The sequence below is a fragment of the Crinia signifera genome, chromosome 12 (assembly GCF_055691185.1).
Source record: "Crinia signifera chromosome 12, ASM5569118v1, whole genome shotgun sequence".
NCBI lineage: Eukaryota > Metazoa > Chordata > Amphibia > Anura > Myobatrachidae > Crinia > Crinia signifera.
This window is the reverse complement of record NC_139228.1, coordinates 81,972,262-81,988,776: the sequence shown is the minus strand read 5'-3', so window position 1 is coordinate 81,988,776 and position 16,515 is coordinate 81,972,262. Positions and strand designations below refer to the sequence as shown.

Here is a 16,515-nt window from a genome sequence, read left to right as displayed (position 1 = left end):
TGACTGAACAATACCGCGTCATTAAAGTTGTACAAACATACCCCGCTCTCCTCTCTCCCGGCGCCCATAAAGCCTTGTATCTTATTACCTTCAGCATATGTTCGTGTTGTTGTTGACTGTGTGTGGTGTTTTCCCCTCACTCCTCCTCCCCTTCGTCCCCTCCTAAATGATCCCCCTCAGAGCCATAAAATATTTTGAATGCTGATTATTTCATCCTCGGAATCACAATGCAGCAGAGTGATTGCCTACTGAGAATTCCATGACTGGTCCACAAATTTGAGGTTAAAAATTAAGGGAACACAAGGATATGTACACAAAAGTTCAGCTACATTTACACACACAAACACACACACACACAATTATGCATACAGGGCATATAAGGAATATGTGCTTTTAACTACATCAGGCTTTATATTTCTAGCATACCTACCAACTGTCCTGATTTTCACGGGACTGTCCGTATCTGAGGAACTTTCCCGCATCCCACCAGGGGCCGACAGTGTCCCACGGTGGGTCGGGCAGTTGGGAATCCCCCTGCCCACCGCTGCTCTGCTTTTATTCACTGAGACAGAAGTGAGAGTGGGCATGGCCAGCAGCCCCCAGAGCGCTGGCCATGCCCCCTGCAACAGCAAAATGGGGCGTGGCTTTGCGATCGCGGACATTTCATGAAGCCACTCCCCCCTTTTACCAGAGGCCATGCACCTTTTCAGGACAAAAGCGGCAGGAGCGCGCAGAGAGTCCCTTGTCGGTAATGTTGGGAGGTGGTCGCTTATTAAATAATCCCAGGAGGAAACGATTGCAAATACAGTAATAAAATATTATAATTGTAGATAAATGATCAAATAAAAAAAACGATGCTGTAAAAATTGGCGGTGAGATAAAATGTGAATTTGGATTGGTGGCAACAAACTGCGGGTAACAGTAATAGACACATTCTTCAATAAATGAAACCTCCATCCAGGCAGAGAAATGGGCATCAACATGATAGGATCCCGAAATTAGGTCAACTTTTATAGTCCCCAAAATGCACTGCAGCATACAGAATTGGACATGGAAAATGGCCTCATTTCGTAAGGTGGAAGTACAATTTTAGGTTATAGTAGTTGCAATTTAAGGGATAACATCAAATACAATACAACCCATCTCAACAGTACAGAAGCCCAATTTTACGTATATACACAGAGAGCTGACGTATAGTATAGTAACCACTAGCTGACTTAGAGAACATAGAATTCACAGGTAATATTGTATATTATGCAATATATAGAACATCCTAATGACAAGATAACTACATGTATGGGTGCCTACAGTGGGTCTTTTTAATATCTCTTTTACAGGTGCACTACATGTGTCAGCAGACCTTGTCATAGTGACACAGGCATCTTTACAATTGTAAAGGTCTTGCAGTGGACCTGTGAAAACACAATAATTGGGCAGATGTATTAAGCTTTAAAAAGAGATAAACACGAGGTTGATAAAGAGTGACAATGTCCAGCCAATAAGCTCATAATTGCCATTTTCCAAGCACATACTGTCGACCTTCCCATTGTCAACGCCATCACTATTATCTGTGTTTTTATTCTCTATGTTATTTATATATTTTGCGCATTTAACCATGGGCTCTGTTAGTGTGGAATTACTGTCATATCTTTTATATGAGCTCTGAACAAGGAAAATAAAGGCGACAATGTCGGCGGAGGCAGACAGGGCAGCCGAGAGGTACTGTAAGCCGGGCCCCGGTAACATTTTGGGGACGTGGCCACCTCCCGCGATTAGGCCATGCCCCCAAAACGTTTAGGGGGGTAAAAATACACTTTAAAGTCGAGGGGGGAGTGTGTGTGCCCCTCCCCCCCCTTCCCCAGCAGCACACACCTACCTGTGCTGACAGCAGGCTATCACGCTGTCAGTGAGACGCTCATGCTGAGGTGTGTGCTGCTGCTGCTCGGGAGGGATGGAGGGGGAAGGGGGAGGGTCGGACCAGGGCCCACACCGGGCCGCTCCAGCAAGCCCGGGCCCTGGTAATCAATACTCGCTCCCCTCCCCCTCTCGGCAGCCCTGGATGCAGGGAGTATGAAGCAATAAATTGGTCTGTGGGGAAAGAGCTAGAACTCCAGTCAAGGGCGTTACTACCATAGGTGCAAGGGGTGCAGTTGCTATGGAGCCCAGAGTTGAAGGCAGGGCAGGCAACAGGGGGGTCAAAGGGGACACCTGTACTGGGCCCCAAGCTTGTGAGGGGCCCCAAGGTTCTGAGGGGCTCAGGGGCTGTAAGCATGGCTGTGGCAGTGCAGTAACTAGCAATGGTTTATAAAGGCACCCGCCTGGAATCCGTAAGGGTACTTTCCTGGAACCCCCCTCCGGTATTAGTGAATATGAATTGTTTCTTTTGTAATAAAAAAACATGTTCAGTATGCAGTGTACTAAAATATTCTGCACAAGGGGGCGGGGTATTGGGCCCCCCGATATATCAGTGTACCGGGCTCCAAGATTTCTGTTGCCAGCCCTGGTTGAAGGGGGCCCATCTTTACTGTCTTAGTAATATGTTTTACATACATTTATCACCATCATTTGCTAAATAGTGGGCCCTTACAAACTTTTGCTACGGGGCCTACGAATATCTAGTTACGCCCCTGACTCCAGTCTTGTGTATTGTGTGTCTATGACAGGGTTGCCAACTTTAAAAAAATCCTCTCCGGGAGAAGCCCGGAGAGGAATCTTGCATTACGAGTTTTGGGGGCGGGGCTTAACCGTGACATCATTAAGCCCCACCCCCATTACATCAAATAGCAGAAATAACTGATATCCATGGAGGGGGCGGGGCTAAAACGACACGATTGTGCCGTTTTAGCTCCGCCCCCTCCCCTGAGACCCGCGGATTGCGGCATATAAATGCCGCGATCGGGGGGCTCAGTGGGGGTCCCCCTGATTCCGGGAGGGTTGCCCACCCTTCCGGGGGCCGGGAGGAAGGACCCGATTTTCGGGAGACTCCCGCAAATTACGGGAGGGTCGGCAACCCTGGTCTATGAATCTAAGAAGGTGGCAGCTACTTATTAATGTTATGGCACAGGCTTCTGCACTCAGTGCTCATGGTTTTTAAAGTCCTTCAATAAATGAAAAAATATACATCTTTACAGCAGATATAACTAGATCAAACATCACAAGCCCTATAGAGTACCTCTTTGGGTGTTTGGAAATTTGCAGCACTTAAAAGGTACCATTGCCTCCACTGAGAGATGGTTCCATAGTTCCCTTCCTTTCTTTCTTCTTCACATACCGGAGCAGAGTGTTGCCCGCCCGTCTTTGAAATTCAGCGACAATCAGCGTCTGTGATGCAAACCAACTAAAATATTGTCTTATTTTCCTACAGCTAGCAGTCATTTTCTCTTCCAGAAATAGTCAGTTTAATTACACTTAAAAATAACATTTTTTAATTAAACACTCAGGTAAGCAGAAATTGATTTTGAATTAAAAAAAAAAAAGAAATAAAACAATCAGACATCAAAAACCTTCGCACACCAATTTTCTGTGAGAAACGAGGAGAGTGGCGGGATGGGATATAAATGGGGAGATGGTATCATGTTCTGAAAACACCTCCTACCCCCTCTCGTCTAAGAGTCTCCCGCATTCACTACTCCCATTTTCCGTTTTTTTTTTTATATTATTCATCTTGGGGAATCAGGATGAGAAGACAGAGTCAATACTTCCAGCATTTTAATTAAAACCGTTAGCGGAATAAATCCATTTCATTATCAGTTAATGAAATACAAGGTCATTTTACCACGTGTGATGACTGGTGAGGTTGGTAGGGGGGGGAAACCCTTTCCTTGCCGAGGGGGGATTAGAGCTCAACTTTTTGCTGCTGAGGTGTTGGAGATCTCCCTAACTCTCCCATTCTTTCCAGTATGTGGTAATTATTTCCGGGGACAGCCCCTTTCATGGTATCATGTTTACTGAACTCCGTTATCATTGTATTTTATCAGTATATATCAATGTATAAAGTAGAAAAGCTGGTGATTTACCATCCGACGGTGCGACTGAGCAATAAATGTATGATGGTGTGATTTATCATTACATGCTGCATGGAAAAAGGCTGCGTTGGGTTTAGAACAGGCATGTCCAACGTTGGCCCTCCAGATGTTGTGAAACTACACATCCCAGCATGCTTTGCCACAGTTTTGCTATTAGAGAATGCTAAAACTATTGCAAAGCATGCTGGGATGTGTAGTTTCAAAACATCTGGAGGGCCAACGTTGGACATGCCTGGTTTAGAATGATCTTACTGGTCTACAGCCGAGGTGTAACTTTGGGAGGCAATGGAGTCATCTGCCCCCAGGCTCCTGCTCCCAAGGGGGCACCTCTTCTCTAAGTTTGAATCAGTTGAATGAAAGCTGTCAATATCGCTTCTTTGGCTGACTCTCCCTCCTAGCAGGATCATAGAAATCATACTCTCTTGGGGGACCTTGGGGGGAATTCAGTTAGCCCCAGTAATTTTATTAATGAGGGGAAAAAATGGGACTTTAACACATGTGTTTTGGAGGCAATGCAATTAGAGCCTATTTTAAAGCCCTCAAAAAAATTCCCTGGTTTTCAGCAAAAAAAGTTCATGGACCATATGTGTTTTCATGGGCACGAAGACAGGTAAATTTTCTGAGATTTTTTTCAGGATCTAAGTGCAAGCATTGGGGTGACTTCGGGGCTAATTGAATAGCTTCAGGGGATCAATTAGCCAGCTTTATTTTGCAGCAGGCAGTTGAATTCCCCCTTAATATGGAAATGGGTTTGGTTTGCACACTGTACAGATAATATTCTGTTCATTTTTCTGCCATTTCAGTATCTGATAACATGGTGATCAACTCATATTATACTAGGATCATATCAATGTTTCCGTTGGTCACCAAGTTGGACTTTTGTCGGTACTTGTTTCCTAGCACGGCCACACCGATCATGATCGTGGGCATCGTTAGTAAAAATCGGGGGCATCGCGGGCATCGCATGCACTAAAAAATCGGGTGCGATGGTACCGACGCGATGCCCGCGATTTCCCAATAAGGAACAATGTTAAATGCCTCAATTTACCCAGATCATCATAGGGAACAATGGTAAATGGTCCAGAACCCCCCAAAAACACCCCTGAACAGTGAAATGGCCCCCCAAAATTAGTTTACGCCACCCCACGATCAACGTGAACCCGAAGCGTGGCGAGCGCAGCGGATACCTGTGAAGCCCGCGAAGGGACGCGTTTACCTCTGAAGGTATCCGCGTCCCCTCGCGGGGCTCGCTGTGCTCGCCACGCTTCGGGCTCGGTGGCTCGCTGCGCTCGCCACACTATTCTATTCTCAACTCCACGCCGACGTGGATAGTGGGGGTATGAAAAGGTCGGAGGACGCGTACCGCCGCCCCTCGCGGGCTCGCTGCGCTCGCCACGCTTCGGGTTCACGTTGATCGTGGGGTGGCGTAAACTAATTTTGGTGGGCCATTTTACTGTTCAGGGGTGCTTTGGGGGGTTTCTGGCCCATTTACCATTGTTCCCTATGATGATTTGGGTAAATTGAGGCATTTAACATTGTTCCCTATGGGAAATCGGGGGCATCGCGTCTGGACCATTTAAGCCTTTTTTAGCCGCCTGCGATGCGACCGACGCGATTTTGACTTTTTTTAATGCATTTCAATGGGAATTCGGGGGCATCGCGTCGGTCGCGTTGCAGACCACTAAAAATTACACCCGATTGTGGCCGTGCTAGGAAACAAGTACCCTTTTGTCAAAATGAGCGCAGAATTGTCACTCTGATTACAATGTGCATCATTTCCTTTTGCACTGGCAGTGGAATAAGTAATGGAACATAATATATTACACGATGACAGATATTTAATATTTTATTACATACTGATATATCAATATAATGTATTGCATTCATGGGTGTAAATGATATGGCCAAAATAGACAATGTTCTGCTTTTTCCCAATGATGGCAGTGTGAAAATTCATTTTTTCTAATGTTGTCTAATGCCTTGCTAATTAAAGTGTGCATGTTAATTAAAGCAGAGGCTAATGTTAATTACCTATATTAATGGGATCCTGCATTGCACCTGCCTAAAATGCTGCCTTCATTTTTCAAAATATCTCAATTAAATCATATTTTTTTTTCTCCCAGTCTTTTTCCTGAATTTAGTAAATGGGGCACAGTAACCATCTGATTGCCCAGCGTTAGGGCAGAATTTTACACTAGATTGGTTCAAAATTATTTTCTTCTATCCTATGAATGTTCTTCAGATCCAGAAGGTTTAATACATTCAGAGAAAATATTGACTTCATACTGTATCTTACCTTTTATTTAGGAATTTATTTAAGAACAAAAAAAGGGTCTAATTCAGAGTCAATTGCAAAACCTTTCTCAAATGGACCATGCTGCACTGCTGGTGGGGCAGATGTAACGTGCAGAGAGTTAGATTTGGGCGGGGAGTGTTCAACTGAAATCTAAACTGCAGTGTAAATATAAGCAGCCAGTATTTACCCTGCACAGAAACAAAATAACTCACCCAAATCTAACTCTCTCTGCACATGTTACATCTGCCCCACCTGGTTTTGCCCATTTGAGAAAGATTTTGCATTTGCGATCAAATCTGAATCAGACACAAGAAACAGTCAATAGAATCAAAAAGAATGGGAGAAATATACCGAAAAGGGGATACTAAATCAAGGCGGGTAACACATTTTTGGTCTTTTTAAGTTTTTTTTTATTGTTTATTTACTTATTTTATTTTTGGAATATTCACTTGTCCCGTGGCCTTACTAACACTAAGAGCTGTATCTACTAAACAGCGGATTTTCGAAACTGCCAATGATCGTCGACTTTGAATGATGGATTTCAATGGGAAATAGTAATTAATGCTAAACAAGCCTGATTTAGCATTAATCAATATTGCCCTTTGAAGTCCATCGGTCAAAGTCGCCAATCATCAGCGACTTTGAAAATCCGACATTCCGTGAATCTACCCCTAAAAATAAGTAATTTTCCCCAAAGACTAAGTTCTGAAAGTTTTAAAGTGCAGTACAGAGGGCTTTTGTGGTACCCGATTCTGAGTCAGAGGCGTTTGTAGACCGTTTCCATGTGGCTGCAGCTTGCTACTTGCCTATGCTATCTTCAGAATCCACCACGTATGCCAAAAATCGTGTGTCTGTTTGTATAAGCCGCCCGTGTCCACTGTTTATACATCCACAACCATTATCACTCATATCTGGGAGCTGGCACTAGATGGACCAATCCGTGTGTACTTGCAAGTACTGCCCGTGTGCGTATGTCCAATCCAGCGAATGCACAGTTGCTGATTTCTTTCTTTTGGCGCGTGCGCTCTCTGCTGAATTCCGCAAGATGTAGGCACATTTTCCTTTGTGCCTAACTCAGGCCTAAATGTATACTTAGCACAAATGAACATATATTTATTTATAAGGTACTTGTTTCCTAGCACGGCGCCCCTGGTTTTGATCAAAGTGCATCTTATGCTACCGCATCGCATGCAATATAGCGGCATGCGATGTGGTGCGATTTTTAATTGTACAAGCACCCTAATGGGTGCTTACAATGTTAAATGCACCCCCATTGTCTACGCCACCCCCACTATCAACGCCAACCCGAAGCGTGGCGATTGGCAGCGGTACGCATCCTCCGACCTTTTCATACCCCCACTATCCACGAGTTGATCTTAGATAGTGTGGCGAGTGCAGCGAGCCACAGCCAGCCCCGCGAGGGGACACAGATTATTTTACATGTATTCCGCGACCACTCGCCACGCTTCGGGCTCATATTCCGCGTGCGCTCGCCACGCTTCGGGCTGGGTGGCTTGCTGCGCTCGCCACACTATCTAAAATCAACTCCACGCCAACATGGATAGCGGGGGTATGAAAAGGTCGGAGGACGCGTACCGCCGCCCCTCGCAGGCTCTCTGCACTCGTCACGCTTCGGGTTGGCGTTGATAGTGGTGGTGGCGTTGACAATAGGAGTGCATTTAACATAGTAAGCACCCATCAGGGTGCTTGTACAATTAAAAATTGCATCGCATCGCAAGCCATTTGCTGGCGTGCGATGCTATGCGATATTTCATTGTACAAGCACTCCTGTTAATTTAACAGGAAGATTGCATCGTATCGCACACATCGCACACCACTAAATACGGTATGCGATGGGCACCGTGCCAGGAAACATATATTGGTTGGTTTGTGCACGGCTTTATTCCAGTTTAGTCGGCCACTTTTGTTATTAGTAATGCAAATCATTATTTAGTGCTGTCTTAAACTATCTTTGTATTACACTAAAAAGCGTCACAATTCATGGAAGCATTTGGGTGGGAGGTACATCAGAGCAGTTGTATCACAGGGGCCCAGCCAGAACTTTGTGGACCCTATAGCAATATTTTGAAGGGGCCCTTGTCCCAGCTTGTAGAGACACCTCTCCGCAGAAGTTGTTGCTTTTATGCCACATAATAGTACCATACTGTAGTTTACTTTATGAACCATAATAGTTCCCTGTTTCACATTATGTCACATTTTAGAGCTGCAAGTGCATATCATGCCACACGACGGTGATTCCAATTCATCTTGTGCCGCATTACAGTGCTCCAGTTCATATTATGTAACATTATAATGCCCGCCAGTTTAATTAATACAACATTACAATGAGAAGGTTCAGGGGTATAACTAGATATATTCTAAGCTCCCAATGCAAAATAAACTGACAGGGAAGGTGGCCCCTCTCAGCACTGGGCCCCATAGTAGCTGCAGCTATTGTAGCTACACCCCTGTATATAACACATGTAACTGTGACAGGGAAGGTGGCCCCTCTCAGCTCAGGGCCCCATAGCAGCTGCACTCCCTGCACCTATGGTAGCTACACCCTGTATATAACACATGTAACTGTGACAGGGAAGGTGGCCCCTCTCAGCTCAGGGCCCCATAGCAGCTGCACTCCCTGCACCTATGGTAGCTCCCCCCCCCCCCACAGCCCCCTCCTCCAAAGGTGAAATACCGGTATTCGCAATTCTTCGGGAAGGGGCAAAAATGACACACATTGCCTAATTTTAGCCCCTCCCCCTTCCCAAAGAGCTGCAAGTGGTGGCATTTTCTGTGCTGGGGGAGGGGTTTGATGACATCAAGTTTTAGCTCCACCCATGGAGATGTTGCAGAGAGTCTCCATGGAGTGGGGGGTGAGAGGGGGGGGGGGTTAAAGGTTGGTAAAGGGGAGCAGGTGTCATTAGTGTTAAAGTTACATTTATTTTTAAAAACATCGTAATAACCCAAAATCTAGTAACCCAACCTACAAAAGTAAAGTAATTGTTGTTTTTTTTTTTTTTTTTTAGGAAATGTTACTAATGCATTTTTGTGAATTATACATTTTAAGTTGAAACGTTATACTTCATTCAAGGCTGTTATTACCATGTAACAATAGAAGGCAATGACATTATTCCTGCACTGGAACTATCACGTTCATACAGGCTATACCTTCATATCGAATAATGTTTCAATATTTGCCTCTTTATTAAATGTTCAGATTACACCCTGGCTGTATGGTGGTATTCGCCTGTACACATTCCTCCACAAACCTACATATCCACGGGTATTAACCGTGTATGAAATCATAGACAAACCGAACCACTGTGCTTGTCTTTACCCCCTCCTCATAATTGAATCTCTTCTGCTTCGCCCCCAGCTGTTCAATGTGCAGAAATAAGAGATATTTCCTCTCTGCATCTACCACAAATCTTATACTTCCGTTCTCCAGGAGGATGAGAAATTTAATATAACAAAAGGCATGTTCCGAATTGGCAGTATTATACATTGGGCCTCAGTATCTCAGCAAACGTAAATAGTGTTTTATTTAAAACATCTGTCCGCGGTGGGATAGATGAATGCGCGTGTCTGCTGTCCAGCTGTTGACTTTTAATGCTTCAAATAATAATAAAATACAAACCCCACAGAATCCTCAAATCCCCAGGACAGGAATGTCGTATTCAGGATCCAACCAGCGGGTGCACAAAACAAAGCGGTTTTGGATTTTATCTTTCCCAGTGCCGCTACTTCTGTATTTGTCATTCAGGAGCAACGTTAATTTATGGACAAGTTCGGATGAGGAACATAGATATATAGGTGTCACGTTTCAAACTAGAAGGCACTGATTTCATATAATATTATTGCCGTTATATTTTGTGGCAGATACAGCATATTTTCACATGAGGATAATGTGGAAAAATCCAGACCAGGTTTTAGAGCCGCACCAGGAAAATTAGATCCAGTCCGGGTTTTCTAACTGATGTGATCAGGGTTTGGCTGATTAGCAGCACCTGCGGTGTTTCCAGGGCAGGAGGTCATTGCTCCTGACGGTGGGATAGCTGCCCAGGTGATAGACCGGGGTGCGGGCTACAGTAGGGACCACTGGAATATTGTCAGGAGTTTGTACTATGCTGTGACAGCTGTATGCTGCAGTGCTGTAACCGTGCTTGCCTGTGCTGTTTACCTGGTATGCTGTTAAACTGCAACAAAATAAAGACCGAGACTTCATCTTATCCAGTGTATACGATTCCTTGTCACAATATATTTTTGGCAGCGCTGCTGCCGACACAGAACCCAAGAGGCTAAGAATTAAAAAATGCAGGGTGTGCTGGTTGGGCTCCATCGACCCCGGGGACCCGTGTGCACTGCACACACTGCATCTGTTCAATGCGCTAGTGTATACAGTCCACGGCCTGATCACCTGATACCGGTTGATCGGCAGGGGCAAACACAGTATTTCTAGAGGGGTTTTTCCAAGTGTATTCCCCAACATTGGAGCAGCAAGTGAGGGACACTGGTGGAGTGGTAGGAGAACCTAGTAAAGATCCTGAATATATATATACTGTGTAGTCCACTGTAGGCTCTAGGCTATATGAAACAATTGTAACTAATATAAATAAGATAAGTAGTTAGGAAACTGTTAAACATCCTATGAAAAATAAACAGAACGGAACCAATAAGAGACAGTCCTTCACTTTCTAAGCTGACAATCTCCCACCACAAGGTAAGGCACCTGTCTCTTCTTCCTGGCAACTACTCTCTGTTCCAGTGCACTGATTGAGCTTAAACTGCATTTACCTTTGAACTGGATGGCGATTGTATAGGTGTGTATATTGTATTTGCACAAGCATTAGTCAATGACAGCTTATTCCACTCCTGCAATGGTCGGGATTGGGAGGTCACATTTTATGTGCTGTTAATATTTCTCTGCCTGACCTCCTGATCCCATAGAAGCCTGCACAAACTCAGCTATATTTACCTCTGTGTGTACTGGGTTTACAAAGTGCTAACAGGGGTTCAAGCTGGGCATGCTGTAAGCGGCTGACTAGGAGCGTTAGCCCGATCAGCAGAGTGTGTTCCCAGCTACACGCTTGCCAATGCAGGTGGGTGACAGAGTGACATTCAGTCCAGCAGTATGCCATCACTAGCAATGTCTTCTGATTGACCCTGCTCTGGGCCGGTCAGAAGAGATAGTTAACAACAGAAGTAGTGCGCAAATCATGGGTACAAACTGAACGATACAGCCCGATGTATCATTCTAATTTAGTCGGAAATCCCACACCTAAATGCTTAACAAGTCAAATATTCCATGTAATAATTTAGAATATTATCCTTCTCCACTTGAATCCTACCAGACAAGATAATGCAGCATAAAAATTGTCAGTGCAGTACACCAGGTGGCCAGCAAGTGGCACTGTGGAAGCAAATGCATTGGTCTTTGCAGAGCAAAGAGATGTGTGGTTCGGTTCTCCGGAAACTGAATCCACCTGAATATTGTGAATCTGAATTAAAACCCAGTTTGGATCCTCCCGTGGTTCAGAATTTAGATCATTTTAACTGTTTGTTTTTTATTCATTTTTAACTGAATCAAAAACTGAATTCAAACCAAAACACTTGAGTGGTGGCTTTGCCGAAACCAAAACACGAAGATGATTTTTAGAACCAAAATGTTTGTGCATATTTCTTGTGTGATTCGTTGTTTATTTTTTAAGAGCAATGTTTTTCGTTTGTTTCTGTTATATAGACTGTAGCGTACATTTGTATTATTTGCATGTGAATACAGAAAATGTCATGTGGTGGTATACCTAACGGCAAAAGGTACAATCCCATATTACTTTTGCAATCGCATATTCACCCTGTTGCTGTTTTTGTTGCTTTAAATCATTTGCTGTATTTTCTCATGACCGTAGTCCCCCGCGCAGTCTTTAATCTATGTCTCGTCACTCTACAGGTGAATGGGACCCTCAGTTCCATAGAGGCCCAGAGAGATGCTGTTACCAGGATGTCATTGCAGCTGAGCAGCGCAGAGTATTCCGACAAAGCTCATTGCTCTAACCCAACTCCTTCAAAGAGTAACATGAGGAATGACAGGTAGGAGCATCTCTGTTTTGCCCCTAAAACACCTTCAACTGTCCTCCCTTGAATACGCATTAACAGTAGGCAAGTTTGTAAGAGTACTGTATCTTAATCAATTTGGAGAATAAACCTGTTCATGATATGTGTGGTAACCAGTAGCGGTTGCAGCCCCTAGATCTGTAATGGTCGGGCCACACACAGCAGCGCGAATGGGACCCGCTGCGCCACAAGGATCCTGCACACAGGCTCTTATGCATCCGCCCACACATTAACCACAGGGCTGCAGGTGCCGGTTATCCTATTATTTTTCGTTCGTCCACCCACCTCCTTTTAGTATGTTAACTCTTATGAGTAGGGTCCTCCTTCCTCACATACTCACCCTACCTCTTTACCTCACCTGTGCTCCTGCCCGGTTCTTCCCTTCCTCTACTTCCTCTTCAGTCTCCTCGACAATTTTGACACCTACTTCAGAACTGATGCTGATTTTAGTTCTACCAGCTATACCCCGATTTATACTGTATTTTATCAACACACCCCGTACGTTACCTTGTAATTAGTTTTTTGTTTGCTATATACGGCGCTGCGGACACTTTGTGGCACCTTCTAAATAAACATACTACTACTACTACCGTAGCATGCTGTGGTAGGACCGGACAGTGGGACGACCCCATTTCAAGGTGACGCAGGATCCGGCCACACTGCTAAACGGGACCCGCTTGGCCGCTATGTGTCCGGCCCTTAGTCATCACACACTCTTAAGCCCATCCATGGACTCCCATTGGCTAATTTTACAGAAGTCCACGGGCAGGCTTAAGAGTGTGTTATAGCTTATTATGATTCTCGGGCGCAGAATTTCCCCCCTCCCCACTACATGTGCGGTGCTGCAGCCGCGAGGGAAATTATACCAGGATTTTAATGACAAAATTTAATATAAAGGAGTTTTCTTTTTGACAATTGAATAATTTACCAGGAAAGTCTATGTAGATACTAATGATGATAAGCATCTTGTATAAAACCATCGCCCTTTACGGTAAGTTACTCTGTAAGTGATGTAAGCCAGGTACATACTAGATGACATTTGTAACACAGTTGCTGATAACGACCATTTGTTACAACAAAAACTTAAAATCATTGAGGGGTAGATTTATTAAGCTCAGTGAAGTGATAAAGTGTTTGGTCTTTATCACCGGCCAATCACTTCCTACCTGTCATTTTTCAAACCAAGCCTGTAACTTCACAATTAGGAGCTGATTGGCCGGTGATAAAGTACCAGCCACATTATCACTTCATCGAGCTTAATAAATCTGCCCCTAGTGTGTACGTACTACAATATATCACTAGCGACATCCTCTTACGTCTGTACATTCAGGTCATAAACTCTCTCTTGTCCGATACACTCTTCACATCACTCATACCGCACTTACCTAAGAAACAATGACTCGGACAATCATATTGGCAATAAAAGGGTTGACTTTTTAAGAGATTTTAATTTAATTTGAACCTTAGCTAGACTGGGGCATGGTGGTGGGTAAAGGTAGCTTTCACATCTAAGTGCAAAATTAACAAAACCAGGTTCCAACTGCCCCGACAGCCAAGAATGTCGTCATCCCCACCAACGATTTGTAATGGGAGGACCAACTGCCAAAACCATTGCTGGGACCTTGGAGAAATATTGATGATGCCAACTGCCATCATTGCCAACAACTTGAGGCACCAGGAGAAGGCAATTGGTTCACCTGAGCCGATGGTGCCCTTGCTCCCAGCTGACATTCCCACTTAGCCATCTCCAAATCCACGCCAGCAACCCGGGGGAAAAAAATCAAACCGACCATATGAAAACCGAAGGCCGTACTGAACCGGCTCACCCCAATCAAACTTGACAAAAAAGGAATCTCAACAAAACCAAACGAATAAAGGGTGGGAGGGTGGACAATGACTAAAAACGAAAGACACAGCTTCTCTCACTTTCCCAAAACAACACCAGCATTAGAACTTCATCCCAAAGAAAACAAAACACACACTATTGGCCCAGACAATATACAAATCCATCCCCTAATAAAGCTTGACCCGTTTCTGCATCCGATAACGGTGAGAGTTGTAGAGGTTTGTTGTAGAGGTTTGAGCAATCAGCCATATAGCAGTGGCCTCTATCTGAGGATATCATCAATGAGAGCATTCTCCTGGATGTGGCTGCTGGCCATATCATTTGTAAGATTGCTCATTGTGTCCACACTATGCCGTTTGTCTGGGAGTTCCAGGGAGGTCGAGGGATATTGTGATGTCATCTAGTGTGTACCCAGCATTATGGTGACAAATCTTTTCTACCCGCAGTGTCCAACTGGTGGAGGCAGAGTGTCAGGAGTTCTGGGAATGGCTGCTTGACATGGAGGCAACTGTGCAGAACAGCCTTGGGTTGCTGGTGTCTGAAGAACAACATCTGCAGATGTGCAAGGTTGGCATCTAATAATAAGAATGACAGGTACTTGGTGTGTGACTAGGGGTGTATGTCTCTAATCGGAGAAATGAACAGATCAGAGACATCCACCATTTACCATTGGTTCACAAACTCAATCCTCAAGGCACCCCAGCAGGTCCGTTTTGAAGGATATCCAAGGCTGAGCCAGTGGCGTAACTATACATTTTGCTCCCCCCTGCCAAAAAGGCTCTTCTCCAGCGAGTTTCCCCAGGGTGTGACGTGATGACGTCACACGCATAACGGAGAAGCTGAAGCAGGAGAGAGGCAGAGAGACCAAAAGACATTGCGGCTTCCCCTGGCTCCGACGCATCCCAGGCCACCCTAGCACGCCTGGGCGGGCTGGGCCGGGGGGCAGAGTGCCATCAGCCCCCCAGGCCGCTCTAATGGTAGTGTTGCGGGCCGCCTCATTCACCGCTGGTGGCCATGTTCCTGTAGCCCGCGGCGCCGGCTTTCAAAACTTGGCCGCGGCTACAGGAACATGGCCGCCGGCCTCCAGGGATTTCACTTTCTCCAGATAACTGGCTGTGACAGACGCTGTGTGAGGACGTCAGGACGCTGACGTCGCCCACCCATGCGTCTGAGGAGGACTGTCGGGCAGAGGTGTTGTGTCTGAGAAGCAAGGAGCCACAGCAGTACCCGGAGGCAGAAACTTCAAAGGCACAAGCAACCTAAGCAGGTGAGCATCTAACTCACATCTAACTGGTATTGAAGGGGGAGCAGCCTGTGGTGGCCTTGTATTATGCAGGGGGAGCAGCCAGTGGGGGACTTGTATTATGAAGGGGGAGCAGCCTGTGGTGGCCTTGTATTATGCAGGGGGAGCAGCCTGTGGTGGCCTTGTACTATGAAGGGGGAGCAGCCAGTGGGGGACTTGTATTATGAAGGGGCAGCAGCCAGTGGGGGACTTGTATTATGAAGGGGCAGCAGCCAGTGGGGGACTTGTATTATGAAGGGGCAGCAGCCTGTGGTGGCCTTGTATTATGCAGGGGGAGCAGCCTGTGGGGTTCTTGTATTATGAAGGGGGAGCAGCCTGTGGTGGCCTTGTATTATGCAGGGGGAGCAGCCTGTGGTGGCCTTGTATTATGCAGGGGGAGCAGCCTGTGGTGGCCTTGTATTATGCAGGGGGAGCAGCCTGTGGTGGCCTGGTATTATGCAGGGGGAGCAGCCTGTGGTGGCCTAATATTATAATATAGGGGGAGCAACCTGTGGTGTCCTGTTGTTGTTGTTATGCAGGGGAAGCTACATGTGGTGCCTTGTTTATATGATTATACAGGAGGAGCAGTCTGCGGTGTCCTGCTGTTATTATACATGGGGAGCAGGGTGTTTTCCCAGCCCTCAGCCCCCCACCTCACCTCTGATAGAGTGTTATTAAGGTTTTTTTTTGTATGTCTGATTGTGGGTCACAGTCATAGTTCCGCCCCCTTACTATATTATTCTGTGCCCATTTGCGGCAATATTTTATTTTTTTCTACAGAAATCGTTTAAGGGGGAGATTCTCTAAGCTAAAAATGTGGTAAAAAAACAGTTATCTAGGGTTTTTACCGCATTTTGGGATGCTGTAAGCATCCCCCGCCGGCGGCGGGGGGCATCGCCAGAAAAATCTCACCTGTGTCCGGGCAGCACAGAGCTGTGCTGCCCGGACCTGTGAC

The 16,515-nt window shown here is 45.5% G+C and overlaps 1 protein-coding gene across 1 annotated transcript in view; it reads left to right on the top strand.

Moving 5' to 3' along the window:
• The window catches only part of AKAP6 (A-kinase anchoring protein 6), a 203,886-nt gene that overhangs the window by 123,359 nt on the left and 64,012 nt on the right, over positions 1 to 16,515 (top strand). Inside the window, exons 8-9 of the mRNA XM_083167534.1 lie at positions 12,269 to 12,408; positions 14,725 to 14,845. Of these exons, the coding sequence (XP_083023660.1) occupies positions 12,269 to 12,408; positions 14,725 to 14,845 (261 nt within the window). The remainder of the gene's footprint in view (positions 1 to 12,268; positions 12,409 to 14,724; positions 14,846 to 16,515) is intronic.